A 21,231-nucleotide genomic window follows, 5' to 3' on the forward strand; every position below is an offset into this window, starting at 1 on the left:
TTGTTCAACTAAACCCAAAGAAACAAAAATATTTTTGAAGGGAATTGGAGGTGTGCACGGGATAAGGAGCTTCTCATTATTACTTTACATATAATGACGGAACAAATCCTATTAAGTTGGCTCGTTCCAAAAATCTAATTGACAATCGCAATTGTACCATCCTCACCTCAACTATCCAATCAACCTATTCCTTTGTATCCCTACAAAACTGCTGGCTGCTTTTTTTTTTCTTTTTGTATTTTTTTTCCTTATTCTGAAGCAGTCACAAACAGACCGAGAATTGATTATACTTTAAATGCGATGATCAGTTTCCTTCTAACAAGCTCCTCAATCTACTTCTAGCCTCTTCTGTCAGACAACACGACTTCCATATTCGCTGCTGAGGAACGCAGCTGGAAGAAGAAAAACAGATCACAATTGCAGTAAGATTATCAGATGTATTAAGTCGCAAAGCTTCTAGGACTAATTCTCGGGAACTTTGATGTGGGTCATTGTGCTTCCTCAACCCACGTCGAACAAGACTGACAGCATATTGGCTTGACATAACATCCCAAATCCCGTCGCAGCCAAGGATCAAGAACTCATCGTCCTTTGTTAAAATAACATGCTCCACTTGTGGCTCGGCAATCAGAGGTGATGAGGAGCCATTTGGCAATTTCAGGTCCCAATCCCCCAAGGTTCGGGTTACTGAAATATAGCCATTAAGATACCCGTCATCTACAAACCCACCCATCCCTTCTACCCGCTTGAGCTCAAGCAAATTAGAAGGCCTGTGATCTTGAGACATTGCAACTGCTACACCTTTCCTACATAAGACTGCTCGGCAGTCACCAGCATTTGCAACAAGCAAATGCCTTCCAAGAACCAATGCCGTCAATGCAGTTGTCCCACATGAGCTGCTAACACTTTGCTCATTGGCTAAGGCAAGATCTGCTAGTAGAAAGGCTTTGCGATGAGAATTCTCCACATCTTTCAAGGAGATAGGATTAGTATCTAGCATTTTTAACCAATCAGCATCTTCAAAAAATAATCTCACTGCATTCCTCTTGACAAAAGCAGCTGCGTGAGGTCCTCCATGACCATCAAAAACAGCATAGAAACCACTGGGCATAGCACACTGGAACATAAATCTGAGGTGGGTAGACAGATCATCAATGCAGACATGTTCATCATCCATAGAGTCTCGAGCTCCAATGTCTGCATAGCTACCAGAACGAATAGTTGGAACAAATTCTATGGCAGTTGACTCTATATGGGCATCTTCAATGATATCTGAACAACTAACTGCCTGCTTGACCAAAAATAAAAAGGGCAAGGTAAAGAACTGCTCTACATATTTCAAAACTTGGTACGGAACGCATTATCATAATATGGGCAGCACAGAAAACACCTAACACATCAAGCTTAAAAACTACAGACTAATAGAAGTAAACTAAGAGGACAAAATGAATTAGAGCAATTATTCCAGCAAGAAGCAAGTATACCGTCAGCAGAGGATTCCACGTCTGTATCGGCACTGCAGTGAGTAATTATTCACACTTCATACAAATCATACAGCAGTGCAACGTAATTATGCTAAGCATATAAGAATAACAAAGTAGAAAGTGATAACTTATCAGTATCCAGAAAAGTCATGTTTTCCTGCAATTCGAACCCCAACCCCAGCCCCACCCTTCCTAAATTGAACAATTTTGAGTTGATTTTTTTTTTAAGTGGGAGTTGGAGCTTTGCTCCCACATACCCAGGGGCACCCGTGCGTGCCCCCGCCCAGCTCGAACTCGGGAGACATCAAGAGTTTTGGGTATTAAGCTCACTAGAAAGTTCGAACTTGAGACCTCTAAGCCAGTATGACCAAGAGACGCCAAGCCCTTGCCAACTGGGCTGCATCTTGAGGGCAACTTTGAGTTGAATTTAAAAAAAATTAATCAAACAGAAGATGTGACTGACTAAGTAGGAAAATGGATGAAGATGACATCTTGGGTCTCTCATCTAGTTCTTGTATAAGTGGTAGTCGTGATGGGTGTTGTAATTCGAATTTGGATTGTTAAGTAACGAGGGAGGCGTGGTGAAATTGATACCTTCAGTGTAGATAGCTTCCATGTTTCAACTTAGTTGTGTGGAAAACAAAGAACTTAGGGTTACCATGTATCAGAACATGAACCTTTTGTTGTTAAAAAGGTGTCTTTCCCTCAAAAGCTGCAGAAGAGACCAAGCATGTCAAGGAGAACTTGGGGTTGGTTGTGCAGATTTTTTTTTTTGAATTGTAGATTAATTTTTGGTTTCAATTTAATATAGAAAGGGAAAAGAAAAAGGGTTCACAAAAATCTAGAAAAGTTTTTAAGTAGTAGTTTTGGGACGTTTGGGCTGAAGGGTGTTGCTAGTTACAAAATTTCAATGCCGTGGGGAAAAAAGAACCACTGGTTTGGTTTTTTTTTCCTCCTTTTGATACAAAACTACCACAACCTTCTCAAATCTGAAACCAAAGAAGAAACCAAGCTCAACGCCATTGATCTTTGTGCTCTCAGAGGCTGAAGTTGTCAACCACATCACAGCTCTTTCTGCTGCTTAATTTCCCTTCTTTATACACACACACGCACGCTATATATGTGTGTGTATTATGTATATACATATATATATGTATATGCATATACGTATGTGTGTGTGTATATACGTGTGTGTCTATATATATACGAGTGTTATGTGGTGTGAACCAAATATTATTATAAATTAATATTAAATGCATGTGTGCTTAAGCTTTAAGCTTTATGTATTAAATGCATGTGGGCTTAAGCCTCTGGTGGGGGATGTGTTGACTGTTGTATGTGGGTTATGTGTCTTTTGCATGCAACTCCCAACCTTGTTCATGCCTACACTCCGCAAATTTTATGAATAGCACCATAACCATATTTTCAAATTTCTAGAGACTTTCCAGCCATATTTCCCAAACACTTAATTTAATAGCAGAGGACCAAAAAACCTTAGCCTTCAGATTAAAGAAAACGCAAAAAGGAAGCTATTGAATACTTTGGGAAGCATTACTAGAAAGACACCACCATGGGAACAAAAGAATCGAATAGTTTCACTAAGATTTTGTAACTGTCAAAATATGAGATGGCTTCTGTTTCTCCAAATTTCTTTTTGCATAAGATGCACCAAAGTCGAAGGAGTTTATTCCTTCTGATCTTTCATCAATTCTGAGAGGGAATTGGAAGTTTCTATACCCTACATCTTGTTAAAGCTGTCTGGAAAATTAAGGCCCCCAAAAAAAATCAAAATGTTTTGAGTTGCATTCAAGCGGGACTGAGGAAAGGAAACTATAAAAACTGAAATGGGGACAGAAATGAGGAAAACTGAAGTAGGAACAATAAGGGATGATGACATTTTTTTTGGAAAAATCAGTAAATAGAATGATTTTAACCGAATTCAATTTTATGGTGGAAGATTGTCGGAAGTTTACAACTACACTTCCAATCCTGTATTAACATACGCGATGAAATTAAATGTAATAAAGGCATACTGATTCCAGAAAAACCATCTATAAGGAAGGATAAGAGAGCTTTAACAACCAACTTATGGCAAAAGCAATAGACCAATCCCGATCGACATAAATACGAACTCATACCTTCCACAAGAAACAAAAAGAGAAACGAACGTGAAACGATGCCCACATACGAAACAAAATTGAAATGTAAAAACTAAAAGAGAAAAAAATCCAGAGGCAAGATCACAAAGATACGGAAACAAACATCGTGTAATGAAAAACACGGAAACGGAGGGTGAAATGAGGGAATCCAAACCTCGGGAAATATAGGAGACGAAGAAGGGTGCGGCAAATCGATCTGAAGATCGCGTTCTTCGGTTACGCGAAGATGATAGTTGACGTTCATCACAGAAAGGGTTTGCGGGCATATGATCTCTGCTTCAGCTACCATCTTCTGAGTGGCGATCCTGTATCTCCCAAGGGCACCAAACGAGGCAGGACGAACCCAGGGTAAAAGGGTTTTGTTTTATCAGGATCAATAATATTATATCTGCAACTCCAAGTTTAAGTGTTTGGAATTTATATATTTTTAAGATTTTTTTTTTTTTTTCGTTTTTCCCCGAGATTCCAATTCACTATCGGTATTTATATATATGTTAGATAATATAAAATAGTTGATGTTGATGTTGGATTACTGTTCGATTTCTACTGCAACAAATATGGCATGCAAGAATTCTGAACCCCAACTTCAAGATATGCAAAGTTATATATATATATCTTTATCAATAACAAAGTATTATTACACTTTCTCAAAAAAAAAAAACAATGTAATATTACAAAATTACTTAATATCAATCCTAAATAAGTATTGATATTATTTATTAAATTACAAATAAATAAACAAATTTTACGTTAAAATATTTATAAAAGTATGTCATAAAAGTAATAAATATGAAACAATTAAAGTTATTTAAAATATTAATGCAATTAAAGCAAAAAAAAACCCTGATGGTCATTATTAAAAAAAATTATTTTTACATTTCTAAATATTTATTAATCCTCCTTATCTTTACGGGCTAAAAATACCACCCACATATATGGATTTGCACTGCCCCACGATAGAATCCATACCCAAATGAAGTGTTTGATTGATTGATTCCTCATTTCACCCAAAACTATCCCCTCTCGGCTCATCCTATAACTATTTGGACATACACATTGCAACCAACACTCCAAGCCCAAATAGGCCCAAGCCCAATCCCAAATAGTGGCGTTTCCGAGTTTCTCTCCTGTCCTGGTTCCTGACTTCCTTCTCCAATGGGAATAAAATTTCATATTAACACAATTCAGTGATAACCAACAAATTGTCCTTGTCCTTCTCGCTTGAGACTAATTATACTCGAAATGCACTACCCAAAGTTTTATACTCAAAATGCACTACCCAAAACTTGACTGTGCCTGTGTTATACACCTCGACTAGTCTCACGGAGAGCTGTCTGACTCTACAACATTTAGTGTTAAAAAACACATAAAAATTAAATCTTCAAGCAAAAATGCTTGTCATCTTTCTATCAGTCCCTTTCTGCAGTCTCCACCTCACTTTCTTTACTACATTACAATTTACATTATGAAATAATGAATACACAATCACCTGTGTGTTTTGTGTTGTGTGTGAAGTGAAGGATAGTTGCCTTTACAATACTATACTCTACAAATATCCAACGTGTCACCACTAAAAACCACAAACTCACAGCACCCAAATTCTAAAAGCCTAAAAGCCCCTCCCCTTCCAACTCTAATTCACGATGCTTTCATTAAATCGCAATTCTTATTGTTTTATTCAAAAGAGGGTGCCTCGTGACAGACCAAGCCAACACAACACACACCCTCTCTCTCTCTTTTTCTTTCTTTCTTTTTTTCATAAAAGAGGACAGATGGGACGTGGTGAGCCACAAGAATTGAAGACACCCACCCGTGACCGTGAAGGATCTCAATTCCATACAAAGAATATATATATATATATATATTTGAAATCAAGAAGGGTAGGCAGCAGAAAAGCTAAAGAACAAGATAGATTCACGGGACTCATAACATAACCTCTGCCTCTCCCTATACACCTTTTTTTCCCTTTGAAACCAAAATGGGCCATTCACATTCACCCTTGTTTTTGTATTCCACTCTGTTTCAGATCAAATTTCTGGCCTACAAATGCCAGCCATCAGTAGCCACCCGCCCCCAGCCCCGTTGTTGATATCTCACCTGCTGCACCTGCCCACCACCAGGCCCCAACTCATTTCCTTCACTGCACTGCACCAGTATCTAGAAAAACCCACATTTCAATTTTCACTTCACCTTTTCAATATCATTAGTTTAAATCCAGGAGAACCTCAGATCTCTCAGGACCCGCCATGTTCTCTCCATGCAAATGCATTGCAGCCATATTATATAATATATATATATATATTTAATTTTTGTCCTTGAAAGGCCTCCAGTTATTTTCTTTTACTATAATATTCCCATCTCTGTGAAGTCGACACGTGTTCCCTTTCTGCAGCACGTTTGTTGTTTTTTTTTCTTTTAAAGAAATTACAAATTTACATATATATAGCTTGTGTCCAGCCAGCCAGCCTGCCTGTGCCTACTTCATTGAGTTGAGGTTCCTTACATTTGTTGTTATAACTCAAGTCTCTATCTTCCTTCATAGTCCCTTCCCATTCTCCAGCTCGCCGTCGCTCTCCATTACTGCTTTCTCAAAGTGTGATTTTTGTCACTGCTGGGTGACACGCAGATGCAATTCTCACTGCTTCACTTTCTGGCCTAGATTGCTAAGCCGCCCCTCTCCTCACATTCTGTTTAAATTTGGCAGATACATTTTACATTCTGTTGTTTCCATGGAGTTCAATCGGGTTCTTGCTATACTGGTTTGTATCACAGCCATTTTGTTGGTGGAGAATTCGAGCAATGTGCAGGGAAGATACCATTTTCACAAGGGACAGAAGAAACAGAAGCCGGACGAGGATCCCTCTGTTCCATCCCCTGTTTATTCACCGCCACCAGAAGAGGCGGTTCCTTCATCTCCTGCTGAGCCAGCTCCTTCACCTCCTGCTGAGCCAGCTCCATCAGTGCCATCGGATCCCTACCCAGACGATCCCCGAAACTCAACTTCTGATTGTGTCTTCGACGTCACAGATTATGGCGCGGTCGGAGATGGCTGCACCGATGACACTGCTGCCTTCAGGGCAGCATGGAAAGCAGCCTGTGCTGTAGAATCTGCCACTATTCTAGTTCCCTCCGATCATTGCTTCATAATTACTTCAACAATCTTCTCCGGACCTTGCAAACCAGGACTCGTGTTTAAGGTTAGCAAGACTACTACTTTAAAATTAAATTTCCCTCGTTCATGTGGAAGTTGGAATGAAAAGTAGGTGTAAATGCAACAAATCAGGTGGATGGGTCCCTGATGCCACCAGACGGACCAGAGTCGTGGCCGAAGGCAGACAGTGTGCGGCAATGGCTGGTGTTTTACAGGCTGGATCAGATGACAATGACTGGAACTGGAACCATTGAAGGGAATGGCCAGAAATGGTGGGAGTTGCCATGCAAACCACACCGGGTAGGGTACCCACATTACATTTATCCACTTCACTATCATTCTTTCAGTTTCAACCAAAGACTAAACTATTTTTCACTTCAGGGTCCGAATGGGTCGACTCTTCCAGGACCATGCGACAGCCCTGCGGTAAGAAGGAAACACACATCTTCTCTCTCTCCATCATCTAATATCTATGAAGGGCTAATGCTGACTCTTTGATATTTGGGATGTCAGTTAATAAGATTCTTCATGAGCAGCAATTTGGTGGTGAGCGGCTTGCGAATCCAAAACAGTCCTCAGTTCCATATGAAATTCGATGGGTGTGAAGGAGTTCTGATAGAAAAGCTGTCAATATCTTCCCCGAAGCTGAGTCCCAACACCGATGGAATCCACATTGAGAATACCAAAGGGGTTGGAATATACAACTCCATGATATCTAATGGTATAAAACTAGAAAGATGGTTTTACTTTTGTCGACTCATCTTTAGAGACCTCTTTTACTGATATATGATTTGAATAGGTGATGATTGCATTTCAATCGGGCCTGGCTGTGCAAATGTGGACATTGAAGGCGTCACTTGCGGGCCCAGTCATGGGATTAGGTACCAACAATCTCAATTCAGATCCCCTTCTCCATTTATTCATCACTAGACAGAGTTTAATATGTTTGGTTTTGGAATAGAGCAGCATTGGGAGCTTGGGTGTCCACAATTCTCAGGCATGCGTTTCCAACATAACAGTGAGAAATGCAGTGATAAGAGACTCGGACAATGGAGTGAGAATAAAGACATGGCAAGGAGGGTCGGGTTCGGTGAGCGACATCTTGTTCGAGAACATACAGATGGAGAATGTTAGAAACTGCATCATAGTTGACCAGTACTACTGCTTATCCAAGGGCTGTCTGAACCAGACCTCAGCTGTGTTCGTGAACCAAGTGTTGTACAGGAACATCAAGGGAACTTACGACGTCAGGAACACTCCAATTCACTTTGCATGCAGCGACACGGTGGCCTGCACAAATATCACAATGTCTGAAGTAGAGCTGCTCCCACATGAGGGCGAGTTGGTGGAAGATCCTTTCTGCTGGAATGCATATGGGATTCAGGAGACCTTGACCATTCCACCCATTGATTGTTTGCAAGATGGACAACCTCAGAATGTTGCAGAGACCTCTGAATATAGCTGCTAAACACTGCTTCTCTTAGGTTTACAAGTTTAAGAACAATAATAAATAATACCGTATACAGCCTCCACACCACCCAAGAGCCATTTTCTGTGAATGGGTCTTGATGATTATTATTCGCTTAGGCTCCAACTCCATCCCTTTCTGGGTTCATTTTTTAATCCTCCCATATTGAGTGATGTGATGCCCTGTACTATGTACCTCGTAATTTACACTAATAAATGCAGCTTTATGTTCAAGTTAGAGCAGGTGGATGTTATCAAGTGACAAATTTTAGGCAATCAAAATTGTAGTCTGATATTGATCTGTGGATTTAGCATTATTAGAACAAGCAGATTGTCACTTCTTTCTTTCCAATGTTTCCATGGTGTTCCTTACAGCCTGCAAAACACGGACAAACTCGTAGAATATAGAGAAATCAAAACTTGCTGTACCCTCAACGTCTCCACTCAGTTTTGAAGACGACAAAGAACGAGAACATGGATTCTGACAAACGACCAAATCAAAACCACCATATTTCTTAATCAAACTGTGAATTTTGTTGCTTGTTAGTTTCTGTATATCCTCTACCTGCTCCAGCTCCCCAGTTTGTCCACTACTGCGCCACCACTTCTGCAAAATCCTCCTCTTCGCACCCGAACTCTCAACTGATATGACAACTTTCAAATGAATGCCAAGACGGTGCAGTGCAACTTCCGCCCCACCTATTCCACTGAAAATAGACAACACGGTCAACCCTTCTGGGAACATAGACTTTAAAACGGAGAGATGATAACCCAGCGTGTCTGTCTGAAAACAATACTTGAGTGATTGAAGCCTTTCCGCTAAGCTACTTTCAGCATCTTGGGTGTGATTTACTGGGTAGCCGAGCATACGCTCCAATTGTTCAGGGTCCATAGGAGCCAGTTTGAAGTGGCCCACCCAGATAAGGTTCAAAGCTATGCAATGATGAAGAATATCTCTCTGCTGTTGAGATGAGAGCTGGCCACAAGAATCAGTCATCATCTTTGAAAGACTATCACACAGCTGAGATACTCCTTTAACTTCAGAATTGATGCAGCTCAACAGCTTCCTCGTATCCCAGGATGGCCACCATTTCTTTGCCCGTGGGATAGCATCTTCAATGGTCATTGCAGGCTTTGGAAGAATGTGAAACCTGTTTGCAGCCGGAAGATTGTGTACGTAGCCTTCCATTCTACTCAAGGCTGAGAAGAAATGAGTGTCCACAAATTCAGGCTCAATGGCATATAGGAACTTGGAAATTTTTTCCCAAGAATCGCGAGTTACATCCAGAATATTTCCATACAAGAAAAATGGAGGTTTAGCCACCACCTTATCAAGACTCCTAGAGGGATTTAATTTTGAAGGTGGGGGCATGTCAAATCTGGTGATTTTTGGATTAACTTTTGCTTCCATCCATCCGGGACCGTGGAGAGAACTCAAGTCATCAGCATATTCTTGCTTTGGCCTTTTCCCTTTATATTTAACATCTAAACGAGGGATAGGATTCAGAAGGTTATCCATAGATTCTTCTTTTGGTCTTTTACCCTTCAATATTTCCTCAATGTTAATGTTCCTTGACAGAGAAACTGCATCTGAACTGGATTCCTCAGCTTTAACTTTTTCCATACAATCTTCCGGAGTATGTAAACCACCCATCTGAAATGACTTTGGGGTATACTGCACAAAGCCATTGAAATGAATGGAGTTTAGAATTTGGAATATAAGATGATATATTGCAGGAAGTCATACACAGAAGTGGGAATATCACATAAGTTTGGTACCACCAGATGCTTGGCCACATAATACAAGAATCAACACCTCAATCTTTTCACAGAAGACAAAACATAAAATAAATATAATGCACAATAACAGAGTCTTAATTTTATTCAAAATAACACGTGCAATAGAATTATAAATTATTCAATCAATAGAATTATAAATTATTGAATTCAAACGAGCAACTATTTTGGAAATGTGTGGAGCTGACTTTACTTGAGAACATTTTATAGGGAAGAAACAAGATAATTTTTAAAAGTAGAGAGGATGTCAAATTTTAGGCTAGAGTTGAATATATAGTTTTTGTTAGTCTAAGAATTAATTATCTTCTAATTAAAAAACTAATGTACCTCTTTAAAGTTCGGTAGTTATAGCAAGCTCTTGGGAAATTTATGGTTGACTTCATGTTGGGATGTTGGGTAGGGAAAGAACAAGATAAACTATTTAAGACCAGACGGAAGAAGTCGACAAAGTTTGGGATAGAGTTTAACATTTACTTATTACAAGCTCTTCTGATTTTAGTATTTCTTAGGCCTCTTTGTGTTGCAAATTTTTAATAATGTGATTTTTATTTCCAACAAAAAGAAAAGAAGGCTTAAGATTTTGGATTCATGGGTGATCTAGGGGACGAATTTTGTCTTCTTTTATCTATTAGTGTGATGTTTATGTCCTGGTCCTACTTAAAGAAAAGAAGGTTTCGGATTTCGGACACAACAAATACATACATACTAGATAAATGTATATCCTTATTCGGAGCCAAATGTGTTTAAGGGTATTTTGAGCAGATAGGTATGAATACATCGAGCAGCAAAATACAAGTATAAGAACCTTATCATTCCCAGGGTAGTTACCAGCAATTCGACCTGTAACAATGGACTCAGCAAGCTCTGAAATTTGGGTGTCAGAACCTGAAGGATTGATGACCTAAATTTAGTGATAAGAAAGCCCAAATGCAGTTCCCACACAAAATAAAAGTGAAAGTGGATGATAAGTTAGCATCCTAGAGCAGAATAAACAGAAAAACTCTAAACATTATCATGCCAATTGAAAGACCTAAACAATATTAAACTGACTAGATATTGAGATGATTCACAAATCAAACTTGCAATGTGGCCAGCTTCTGGGAGTCGTATGCTTACCAAACTTCTCAATTGCCAAAGAAACCTCATTCTCAGAGAAACCCATTTCGAGCAAGCGAAGTGTTTTCTCCATAGTCACAAACAAGGTTTCATCATTTTCCTGGGAAAAATTTTAGACTAACATTAGGAAAAGTAAGCACAATAGAAAGAAAGAAACAGCAAATACAAGATTTAAAGATTATGCTAGATATAAATATGGTAAGCATAATGCAAAATGTAGACAATGACCCAAAAAAAAAAAAGCTGATACAAAATGGTGATCCACATGGTCAACTCAGTAACTACAAGGTCATTAATAACAATGAAAACCAAGCTGGCCAAGTCTATAAAAATGCAAATGCGTATATATAAAACATGCATGTCTTTTTGCAATGATAAGTACAACTTTTATCAAGGCATGATATTACAAGCCACAAGGGTGCCATAGGGGCAACAAGGATCCCAAGAAAAGCGCCTTATGTGTTTGTGTGTACGTGAATTATGCATAGTATAAACGTTATTGTGTATGTATAAGTATGCATCGTCACGTCTTAGTATCCAAACTCATAATTCAAAAGCAGAGTTCATTTTCAAACCCCATTTAGGTACAATCGTGAAACATCCAACAGTTCTGAGATAAAATAGTCACGTGAACTCAAATAATGAAAAACAACCTCCTTTTTCAATTCATTATTACAGAACGTATCATCAGTTTCCATCTCCAAGTTTTCAGCAATCTGTGCAGCAGTTATAAAATCTACTAATTCATTAACTGGAGCATCTCCACCTGAAATGCATCATAAGAAATCCACATGACTACATAAATATTTGACGATAATTTCAATCTAGATGACTGATCCAGAACGTACTAACCAAGCTTATCAATTGCAAAGTCAACTTCATCAACAGTAAAGTTCATCATTAACAAGGATGCTCTTTTGCTATCACTACTGCCATAATAATCATCGACCTCCTGCAATAAATACAATAGACTGAGTAGTAAAAAAATTTTGTAGCTTCTATATAATGGCATTCTATCTGATAAACTAACAAAAACACGGTTCCATGCACACAAAGAAAAAAGAAGAAATAGTAGTAAATGAGGGAAGAACATAAATTTAATCTTGCAGTGACCTGCTAGTCCTATTCAATCCATCAAAACCCACCTGGGAATTGCATAAATTGCATTTTCAACTAATTAGATTCAAGTAAACAAAATATACACAACACGGCAACACAATCAAGATAGTTGCATGGCATCAGTATGTAGGTTACCTCCTTTGGAATAACAACTTGAGAGATTTCATTGCTTGCATCCTTGTCATCAAATAAGCTGTCTAGAGAATCTGATGATTCAGGTTTTGATGCTTGAACGACCTATTATAAGAAATAAAATTACTTAAACTTTCAAAGCAAACAATATAGTTAATTTATAACTGAAGAAGAGCCAAATCTAAAAATAAAATAAAATAAAATAAAAATTCAGATGCAAATTGTTGAGCCATGACTAAATACTGCTGCAACTATAAGTCACTAAAAATTGTTCCATCAGTTGAATGCCTTCTAAATCTGTCCGATGAATGAAACTAATGGAACAATGAAAACTCCAGGATATATTAATAAACTGACAATCTTAATGCGACTAAGCTTGTTTTTTTATGGTACACCCTATGGCTATCCAGTTAATCCAAGGACAGGTTATTACATATTAAGGTCAAGATGAAGTTTTACATAATTAAAGTAATCAAAAGCTTACCTCCTTATAACAGTTTATAGCAAAATTTGGAGGATTACTACCCTTTTTACCCCTTCGCAAGCCATCAAGAGAATCAGACGACTCAGTCAATTAAGGAAACACGTTCACTTTTCCAATGAAGCTTTAATACTAAAAAACCAGTAACCCCAAAAAGCTGATAGATATAAGAAGTCATTTAACAACAATAATTAACTATAATGCTGTCTGCTAGAACTGGTTTCTCAAGACTATTATTTTTAATAAGACTACAATACTTCAATAGTTACTTAAAATGAGACAGATTATCTGGGCTACTTACCGAATACGTAGTCAGGGTATTTAATAACAATTCTACATCATCTTCACCTGGATTTAAGATGAGATATAACTCTTAGTGAGGATTATTCACATTATGTACATATGTTACATGTCAAAGTCATAATTATATTTCTAGTGAAATTTTTCCTTGGTGTTGGAGAAACTTCATGAGGTCAACATTAAAGGAAAAGGTACTCTCTTCTCAATTTTCTAAAGAGAACAGGTGAAGAACATAATTTAATGCCCCCACCCATGAGAAAGGTATTGGTTCCTAACAATTAAAAAGGAATCATTTGAGTTCTGAATGCACGTACCCTTTTCTTCAATCACTTTATCAACAAGGGATGGCAGGAACCCCATATCTATGAAAAATGATCTTATGTTACTCCCAGATGAGCTTGCACCACCATCCTGAAATTTATAAGAACTGGAAATTTGAGCAAATTCATTCCCTTAATCTTTTCAAAATGGATGCAGGTTCAAAGTGACAATAACAATTGAAATGCAAAATTCGAATTTAAACTTGATCCACTGAAACCATAAGAGTGGAGACCAAGACAAGGTATTTTAGCAGGTTAGAGTTATACATACCCCATCATGCCTCGAATAAATCACATCAGAAGGCAACCTGAAATCCAAGACCTCTTCCTTTGGTACTATAGGCTTATTGCCGGCCTAAGGAACAAAAATAAGAGCGCCATGATGTTGATCCACATGTGCATTTAAGTTTCCGATGATACATCATAATATGTCTTATTTGCACATACCATTAAGTTTTGAAGTAGTGGTTGCTAGGACTAGGAGTAGCTTTAAACTTCACCTTCAAGGGACTAGATTGATTTTTCGATTGCCCTGAAAAGAATGATCATCGATTCTGATAGTCAGTCAAACAATTGAATAATAATTATTTCATGACCTCAAAAACAGCATGTCAAGGGTTCTGAGTCCTGGTTAGGGGCCTGTCACACTATAGCCTTTAGGAATAAAAGTAGATACATTACAATCACCATCATCCTTTGTTCTAACATGAGATTTCGAACTCAAATCACACTGGACATGAAAAACTTAAGCCATAAGTTAAATCCTTTTAAGTCAATCTTTAGTACCCTCTCTTACAAATGTGCTCGGGTACTAATTCTAAAGTATGAGACCTAGCATGTGAACTATTAATTTAAAATGAAAAAAAAAAATGTCATCGCACAGATTTGAACTTAAAGATCTTCTATTTTAAGACTTTATTAGATCATCAATACCCCAAAAACTGGGCCACTACCATGTTAAATCGAGTAAAAATTAATCTTTTCAAATCATTTAATAAAGGGCGAGACTTTGTGTTTTATTGTTCATAACAAATTAACAATGGCAGAATTGGCACTGTAATCCTATAATTGATATTTGTCAAAAGTCTGGACAAAGTTCTTCCGAGTCCCGACTAGGAGTACAGGTTATGCTTGGTAACAAAGAAATCACTAGTCGTACACATGTTTATGGCTCACATTTTAGCATAAGTGCTCTTGTGGATCTTCAGATTCCACAGTACTCTACAATAACCAAACTCAACCAAGTATTTGGAAATTAGTCAAAATGCTCTTGTGGAAAGAGCCTACAATTACATCGTACTTGAAGTACCAAAAACAATACAAGAGTTACTTGTGAATCTTCATTATTTTCACCAAATACCATGAGTTTTAGCTTCTAAGTACAACTTGAAGGTCGCATACCATAAAGCTGAAATGTTATATCCCTAAAATCAAACACCACAAAATAATAAATACCGCATAAGCGTTGAAAACAACATTAGAGTTACATGCAATGGCAAGTGGCAGGTCACATTTTCTAGTACGAGCCGAAAGTGTCAATACAAGAGGTCACATAAAAGTCATGCTGCCTATAAAATGGTTTCGGTAAAATATTTCACATAATAAATCAACTGAGACTTCACTAAACAAAGAACTCAAGGAAAAGGCAGTAAGAAAGGAGGTAAAAGTTCATGCAAGGTTTGAGAAAGAAGGCTCCTTTAGAGAGCAAGAAAAAGATGGTTGCATCATGAAGCTGAAAAGAGTCAATTGAACTTCAGTGGTCTAGGAACATAAAATTTCTTTCTACATCTGGGGGTGTCAGTGAGAAGAGGAAAAGGTAGAATTAAATCGGCAGTAAGATTGATTAACAAAAGAAGAAACAGTAGTCATCCATAGAAATAGAAACACAACAGCATACGAAACCCAAAAATTAGAGAGCAAACAGGGGAATCGGACCTGAATGTAGCTTCCACTGCCAGAGAGGGGGAATCAGTTAACGGGCAACGGGACAGAATACAGGATGCGAGGTGAGGTCACACCGCCGTTTTGAATTTGACGGAAGGGCCAAGGGGTGTGCGTGACGAATGAAGATGCTCAAAGATCCGAGACTGGCTATGCCGAGCTCCAGCTCCACAGCTTAAGCTTCAGTGCGGAAGCGCCTACTCGGGTTATCGTACTCCCGCCTGGACACTTTTATTATTGTAACACGAGATTACACGTGGCGCCATCTCAAAACCTTCGGTACTCAGGTTTCGTTACCCGTACGTCACAGTTCACACGAAGTTTAAGTTCTAACGGTCAACCGTTTCTCCGTTTTTAACCAGAATTAGGATTCAATTCTTTCTTTTTCGTAAGAGTTTTCTTGTTTTGTTTGTGACCTTTATTCGTCAAATGGGGATAATTATTCTACAGTTAGCTTGGTTGAGGCAAAGTGATTGGTGGACTACACGTTGCTGCGATGGGTCTACAATTTTACTCGAGAGATAGTTCTTAGATTAGAAGATGTTACTTTTAAAACATACTCAGATATATGAAATACAAAGAAAAGTTGAAAAGCCTGTTCTAGATAAATGATACTACAAGTGTAGCTCAGACAATTCCAAAGCATAGCCGACAACTATTTACATCCCTTTTTTTTTCTCCCCAAGTTCAAATGAGAGAAGGTTCAGAGTAAGGATCTCGATAATGCTAGATGAAGAATCAACTCTCGTTCATTTAAAGTGAGGAGATTCCTTTAGTACTTCAACAAAAATAAAAACTTTTCACTCTATATTTAAGATGGAGGGGTAAATGAGGAAACAACTGATAATACACTTGGTATTTTTCACTTGATATAAAAACCAACATGTCACATAGAAACCCAGCAAAAAACACCACCCACTGCATCAGAACATCGGCCAAATAAAAGAAGACAATTGCAATAACGAAGAAAGACAAGAGGCACCGTCAAATCTAGTAAAGAAAATGACAGCACCCCTTGGACAATTTTTTGTATGTGTTATTACCATTTGCATCATTTGTGTTGGGACCCGCTTTTGAGCAATACATCTTTGTCAAGCTGCAGGGCTTTAGGATCCAGCGGAATTGTTCCCACCGTCAAAACACCAGAAGTCGAAGTTTCGGTATTATATCCATTTACTTTGATTGGCATCGAACCTACAGTGACAACTTCAGTGCGTTTGGAATTTGTATCACCCGCAGCAGCAGGGGTAGCACCCGAAGGCTTACAATCAACCAGCTTCCCGCCAATTTCAAGTGATTCCATCTTCAAAGTCGATGTAGCGTCAACTTTTTCCTCATCATCATGTTTGGAGTTGGGAGTTTCTTTCACTGCCACAGTACTAGAATTATCGGGATTTGAATAGACCTGCTCGGCTCTCGAGGCCACACTCCTTTCCAACCCCCTCCTTCCACCATCATTCACCTTGCTAGAATTCTTATCCTCTCTCAAAGGTACCTCAACAACACAATTTAGCTGTCGGTTATGATCTAATGCGGGTACAAAATATGGACGCTCCAGCCTTCTAATAACCATCCTCGCTTTCTCTTCCTGCATGATCTTCTGACGGTTTTCATAATAAATGAAGTCGTCAAGTAAAGAGGTCTTTAACGTATGATTCTTGAACAATTTTAACATCTCCAGACCTTTCTTAAATGGTATCTGCGAAAAAACAAATATTATTCATCAACAAAGTGTTTTGAAAAAGTTCAAATTGGTACAAATCAATTTCAGTTTCTGCCCATCTGACTAAGTTGGAATACATAAAATATAGAAAAGCTAAGTTCCTCGCAACAAACAAGTGAGAGTCTGATGCCAACTAAATCAAACCACCCAAATATTTGCACTTATGTTACTAGAGAGTAATCAGATGACAATAAAAATAGAGCAAGAAATATACAAAATATAATCAATTTAGTTCACATTGTTTCTACTTTTAGAACTTAAATGTAAGGCCATGTATAATAAAGTTTCCACAGCAAGGAAAGAACACGAATAGCTAGACTATGCTCACCATTAACCATTTAATAGGATCACATCCACAAGACAGGCAGTTCATTAAGTACACAACATTTATGAATGCAACCCAAAAGAATTAACAGAGGGCGACAAGATGAACCACTCCCAAAACAGAAGAACACAATAAAGCCACATAATTAATCAAAAATAATTTTTTCCATGAACAAAGGTACTACTGGAGTGAAAAGAAAACAACAAAGCTACTTACCTCTTGGGTATCCCTGCTATTAGTAACAGGTTTGTTTTCATTATTCTCCAAAATAACATGCCTAAAGTTGTTGTTTGGCACATCTTTGATAATGTGCCACTTAACAGGGAAGCTTCCACTCCATTTATCCTGCTGCCAAAAGTCCATATCCCTGTTGAAGTCCACAGGACCGACCATCTCTGCTACACCACAGAACTGACCACTTGCATTGACCTATATAGCAAAAAATTAAATCATCAACCTCAAAAAGAAAGATCAATCAACACTATTGAACATTAAAGAAAAAAGAATTTTTGATATCATTAAATTTGAAAAAAAAAAAAAAGAAACTTACAGAGAAAAAGAGGAATACAGGACAGCTTCTTGATTTAGCTAAAACTATTCTCTGTGCATCTTCATATGCAATATTCAGTTTCTTATTTCCATTGGGAGTAGAGGACCAAACATTATATTTAATGCTCTTGTGAACATCATCCTCACTGTATGATTTAATTACAAAAAATTTTGCATCCACATGATCAACAGGAAAATCATCCTTATTGTACTGATCTGTGTAGATAATAATGTTTCCATCTGCATTACAATCTCCAGCCTTGGTTGTGTAGGCTTTCAGAGACATTTGGGTTTTAGATCTGTTGATTCTAGGACCCCGATTCTGCTCGCTTAACGCATCTGGATTGGCATTTGCATTATCCACAACTCTACCAACTTGAACCTTTGGCTGAAGTTTAGCAATCGCAGCCTGTCCATGAGAACTTGATCGAAAGTCAGATAAGGCATTATTGATAGGATGAGGTACTCTCAATTGACTATGTTGAGAAACAACCTTTCCATTCGATAAGTCATCTACTGATTGAATTGAACCATAAGTGCTCCTACCCTGTAAGCACAAATTAGAAATCCAGAGTAGTTACATTAGTCACTGAAAGTAGAAAGAAACTTGCACATGCGCAGTACAGCTCTATGGAAAATAATTGAATCGATTATCTAATCATATTTGATAGCAACAATGAACAAACCCATCCATAAGAAGAGACATGAACCATGAAAGTTCCTTCCAAGTAGAAACAAATTATATTCAATACAGGAAAAACAAGTAAATTTACCTGAAAAACACGTGATGAAACTGAACCAGCATGGCTACCAGCAGAAATGCTACCAAGTGCTACACTATGCTTGCTTGGACCAACATTAGCTCTTTGCACTTCTGTAAACCTGGCCAAGGAATTTCTCTGGTCTAAAGCAGGTTTGGAGGGGTTCCTAGAAAAGCTTCCTGAACTCTCATTTTTTTGCATTCTTCCGTTTCCATTGGATCTATTAATTGAAGGGTCAATCAAGTCAATGGAACCATTTGGGACAATATCTGGCTGAACAATAACGGGGACATAAGCAGGAGAAGAAACAGAGCTTTCATAAGAAGGAATGGTGTAAAACTGTTGGGCTCCTAGATATGGACCATCTGGTCCTATCACAGCACCGTGAATGTAAGGATTATACGGGTTGTATTGAGACTGTGCATATCCATAGCTTGGTGTATAATATACATAAGATGAATTCTCATTTTGAGCACCCTGGACCAAGAGAGAGAATGAGGACCATCAAAAACAAAATTTAAGTTGTTGCTTAAGCGAGAAAATAGAAAATACAGATATCTTTTACTCACTGCGTATTGGATATCTGGACCATCTAAACCAAAAATCCGAGGATGGTCCTCCCATTCGCCGGGTGACTCAAATCCTGTAACACTCAAGACACATGCGTGAGTCATCATAACATCATTGAAATAACTAAATCATACATGCACGAAGATTACCTGTACAGTAATAACCATAATTGGCAGCAGTAGGATAATAAACGCCCTGATCAAAAATAAATTCGGGTGTGGCTCCTTCATTGTACATGTTTTCACTTGGCTCAAGAAATAGATTTATCAAATATGGCTTGATCCAATCCCTTAAAAGTGAAGTCAAGATGCAGAGAATTTAAGGAATGTCTGAATCCAATGGAGGGCAAAAAAAACAAAAGAATGAAATTAGAAGATGCATTAAAAAACATACTTGATTCAAGATACGCAGAAAAGAGAACACATTGAGTATTCCAATTCCAGAATACAGAAAGTACTCAGCAACAAGGTTATTAAGCAATTCAATTATGAACTTTGTAAAAAGGAACTGTGAGTTAGTACGATCATAAACCTCACTGCTACAATGCTCGTTCCAAAGGGAGGTCTAGAAAAGCCAAAGGCCCTATTAATATAAACTAAATGAATAGCTTCTTCTAAAAACCTACAAGTGAAGGTTAGAAGTTAACGGGAGAGGGCAGTAGTAAGTCGTTAAAAAAGAGCCACTATATCGTTGACTAAGTGGCTAGATAAAAGACTCATGCTTGACTCAAGTCCATGAACATAGCAAAACTTGCCGGACAGTAGAAGTAATTAATAGAAGTATAGTGGAACCTCAAAGAGTGAAACCTCCACTTGCATATCCAATTCCTCGATGAACACAATCATGTAAGAGAAAACGAACAATTTACGAAAGGCCGATTGAATATGACAAAAAGGCAGCAGCTCAAAATCTTAATACATCGAGCAAAATTATTTTCTACCAAAATTTCACCATAACGAATCTGCAGAACAAAAATTCTAATTCCCAACTTTCAAGTTGTTATCGAGTAAACGAGGATTAACAAATACAGCAGGAAGAGAAAAGATAGACGACTGAAACTTGATAAGGATTGCGCGATATTTCAAAGATAGACGGGTCAATAAAGGACAAAAAAAAAGGGAAGAGCAGGGGAGAGTGGATTACTACCAGAGAATAGGTGATTGGAGCCATGAATAAACCTGCTGCGGTGAAGGTTGAGATTGAAAATTAAGCAGAAAGGGGAAGCGTTCTCTGGAACAAGGTAAATGATGAAGCAGACGCGCTGAGAAACCCTAACCGCGAGGGGAAGAGGGAGAGGGAGAGGGAGAGGAAGGGGGGAATTTGGAAGGGCGGTATTTTGCGTGTGTTGTGCAAGAATTGAGAAAGCAGCGAAGCGATGCGGAAAGAGGAGATTCCAAGCCTCTACGCAGCGTATCCAGCGCCTTACAAAAGTACCCCCCAAGGACCTGTGAAATAACGAGATTGCCACTAAATACTAAATAGTAAAATAGTAACGAGGGGGGATGGACTGGAGTCGGCCCGGGAGTTAGCTGGAGAGAGGGAGCCTAGGGCTCCACTTGGCACAAAACTATTGGTTAAGAGAACAGAACTATTTGAAGTTGAATAACGAGGACTCATGGCCATCCCATTCTACTTCTGCTTCTCTAGAATCCAGTACTAATAGAATTTCCCCCCTTCTCTCCTCTTTGGCTTGTCCTCCAAGTAAATGAACATTTCAATACATGAACGACACGTGTCCCCTCCTCATCTTTCTATTTGTTTCGCGAATAAAATCAGGATAATGTTGTAAATGTTAGATGCGTTTGATGCAACAACTATTATAAAATTAAGATTTAA

General features: G+C 38.2%; 4 protein-coding genes across 8 annotated transcripts; 1 reads left to right on the forward strand and 3 right to left on the reverse strand.

Moving 5' to 3' along the window:
• Window positions 1-53: 53 nt before the first annotated feature.
• On the reverse strand, window positions 54-4,037 carry LOC111009681 (Protein phosphatase 2C family protein). 2 transcript variants are annotated; one of them, XM_022282854.2, is made up of 2 exons: window positions 3,798-4,037; window positions 54-1,288 (listed from the first exon to the last, which is right to left on the reverse strand). In XM_022282854.2, the coding sequence occupies exons 1-2, from the start codon at window positions 3,930-3,932 to the stop codon at window positions 305-307; spliced, it is 1,119 nt and encodes a 372-aa protein (XP_022138546.1). In that variant the 5' UTR covers window positions 3,933-4,037; the 3' UTR covers window positions 54-304. The 2 variants fall into 2 exon arrangements, with proteins under 2 accessions (XP_022138546.1, XP_087982351.1); XM_088126225.1 differs by having other exon boundaries at window positions 54-1,205; window positions 3,798-3,938.
• Window positions 4,038-6,328: 2,291 nt separating this feature from the next.
• Window positions 6,329-8,495, forward strand: LOC111009879 (Pectin lyase-like superfamily protein). The gene is made up of 6 exons (XM_022283112.2): window positions 6,329-6,840; window positions 6,927-7,094; window positions 7,176-7,220; window positions 7,308-7,515; window positions 7,594-7,675; window positions 7,761-8,495. Exons 1-6 carry the CDS (start codon window positions 6,373-6,375, stop codon window positions 8,260-8,262), a joined length of 1,473 nt encoding a protein of 490 aa, XP_022138804.1. The 5' UTR covers window positions 6,329-6,372; the 3' UTR covers window positions 8,263-8,495.
• A 32-nt stretch (window positions 8,496-8,527) lies between these two features.
• DRM3 (S-adenosyl-L-methionine-dependent methyltransferases superfamily protein) lies at window positions 8,528-15,679 on the reverse strand. Of its 2 annotated transcripts, none has more exons than XM_022283109.2 (11): window positions 15,462-15,679; window positions 13,974-14,058; window positions 13,798-13,881; window positions 13,521-13,617; window positions 13,208-13,254; window positions 12,429-12,530; window positions 12,027-12,126; window positions 11,828-11,940; window positions 11,175-11,274; window positions 10,864-10,943; window positions 8,528-9,936 (listed from the first exon to the last, which is right to left on the reverse strand). In XM_022283109.2, the coding sequence occupies exons 2-11, from the start codon at window positions 13,974-13,976 to the stop codon at window positions 8,596-8,598; spliced, it is 2,067 nt and encodes a 688-aa protein (XP_022138801.1). In that variant the 5' UTR covers window positions 13,977-14,058; window positions 15,462-15,679; the 3' UTR covers window positions 8,528-8,595. The 2 variants fall into 2 exon arrangements, with proteins under 2 accessions (XP_022138801.1, XP_087982840.1); XM_088126714.1 differs by lacking the exon at window positions 15,462-15,679 and adding an exon at window positions 14,703-15,446.
• Window positions 15,680-16,246: 567 nt separating this feature from the next.
• On the reverse strand, window positions 16,247-21,022 carry ECT6 (evolutionarily conserved C-terminal region 6). Of its 3 annotated transcripts, XM_022282781.2 has the most exons (8): window positions 20,542-21,022; window positions 19,545-19,724; window positions 19,395-19,468; window positions 18,838-19,302; window positions 18,558-18,611; window positions 18,066-18,473; window positions 17,732-17,944; window positions 16,247-17,166 (listed from the first exon to the last, which is right to left on the reverse strand). In XM_022282781.2, exons 2-8 carry the CDS (start codon window positions 19,630-19,632, stop codon window positions 16,519-16,521), a joined length of 1,950 nt encoding a protein of 649 aa, XP_022138473.2. In that variant the 5' UTR covers window positions 19,633-19,724; window positions 20,542-21,022; the 3' UTR covers window positions 16,247-16,518. The 3 variants fall into 3 exon arrangements, with proteins under 3 accessions (XP_022138473.2, XP_087982842.1, XP_087982841.1); XM_088126716.1 differs by having other exon boundaries at window positions 18,066-18,611; window positions 19,545-19,684; XM_088126715.1 differs by having other exon boundaries at window positions 18,066-18,611.
• Window positions 21,023-21,231: the final 209 nt, after the last annotated feature.

This window comes from Momordica charantia, assembly GCF_013281855.1.
Source record: "Momordica charantia cultivar OHB3-1 chromosome 7 unlocalized genomic scaffold, Mcharantia_2.0 BLBB01000007.1, whole genome shotgun sequence".
Lineage (NCBI taxonomy): Eukaryota > Viridiplantae > Streptophyta > Magnoliopsida > Cucurbitales > Cucurbitaceae > Momordica > Momordica charantia.

Bases quoted from the DNA above. Each gene is read 5' to 3' on its own strand.
- LOC111009681 (XM_022282854.2), bottom strand. From the start codon at position 3,932: ATGGTAGCTGAAGCAGAGATCATATGCCCGCAAACCCTTTCTGTGATG. The intron at 1,289-3,797 runs GTTTGGATTCCC...TTGGTCAAGCAG, and splicing joins CGTCTCCTATATTTCCCGAG to GCAGTTAGTTGTTCAGATAT.
- LOC111009879 (XM_022283112.2), top strand. From the start codon at position 6,373: ATGGAGTTCAATCGGGTTCTTGCTATACTGGTTTGTATCACAGCCATT. The intron at 7,095-7,175 runs GTAGGGTACCCA...TTTTCACTTCAG, and splicing joins TGCCATGCAAACCACACCGG to GGTCCGAATGGGTCGACTCT. The intron at 7,676-7,760 runs GTACCAACAATC...GGAATAGAGCAG, and splicing joins GGGCCCAGTCATGGGATTAG to CATTGGGAGCTTGGGTGTCC.
- DRM3 (XM_022283109.2), bottom strand. The intron at 13,255-13,520 runs GTACGTGCATTC...TCTTAAATCCAG, and splicing joins TAAAGTGATTGAAGAAAAGG to GTGAAGATGATGTAGAATTG. The intron at 11,275-11,827 runs GTTGTTTTTCAT...AATTTTTCCCAG, and splicing joins ATAATGAATTGAAAAAGGAG to GAAAATGATGAAACCTTGTT.
- ECT6 (XM_088126716.1), bottom strand. From the start codon at position 19,632: ATGTACAATGAAGGAGCCACACCCGAATTTATTTTTGATCAGGGCGTT. The intron at 19,469-19,544 runs GTAATCTTCGTG...TGAGTGTTACAG, and splicing joins TTATGGTTATTACTGTACAG to GATTTGAGTCACCCGGCGAA. The intron at 18,612-18,837 runs GTAAATTTACTT...TTGTGCTTACAG, and splicing joins TTTCATCACGTGTTTTTCAG to GGTAGGAGCACTTATGGTTC.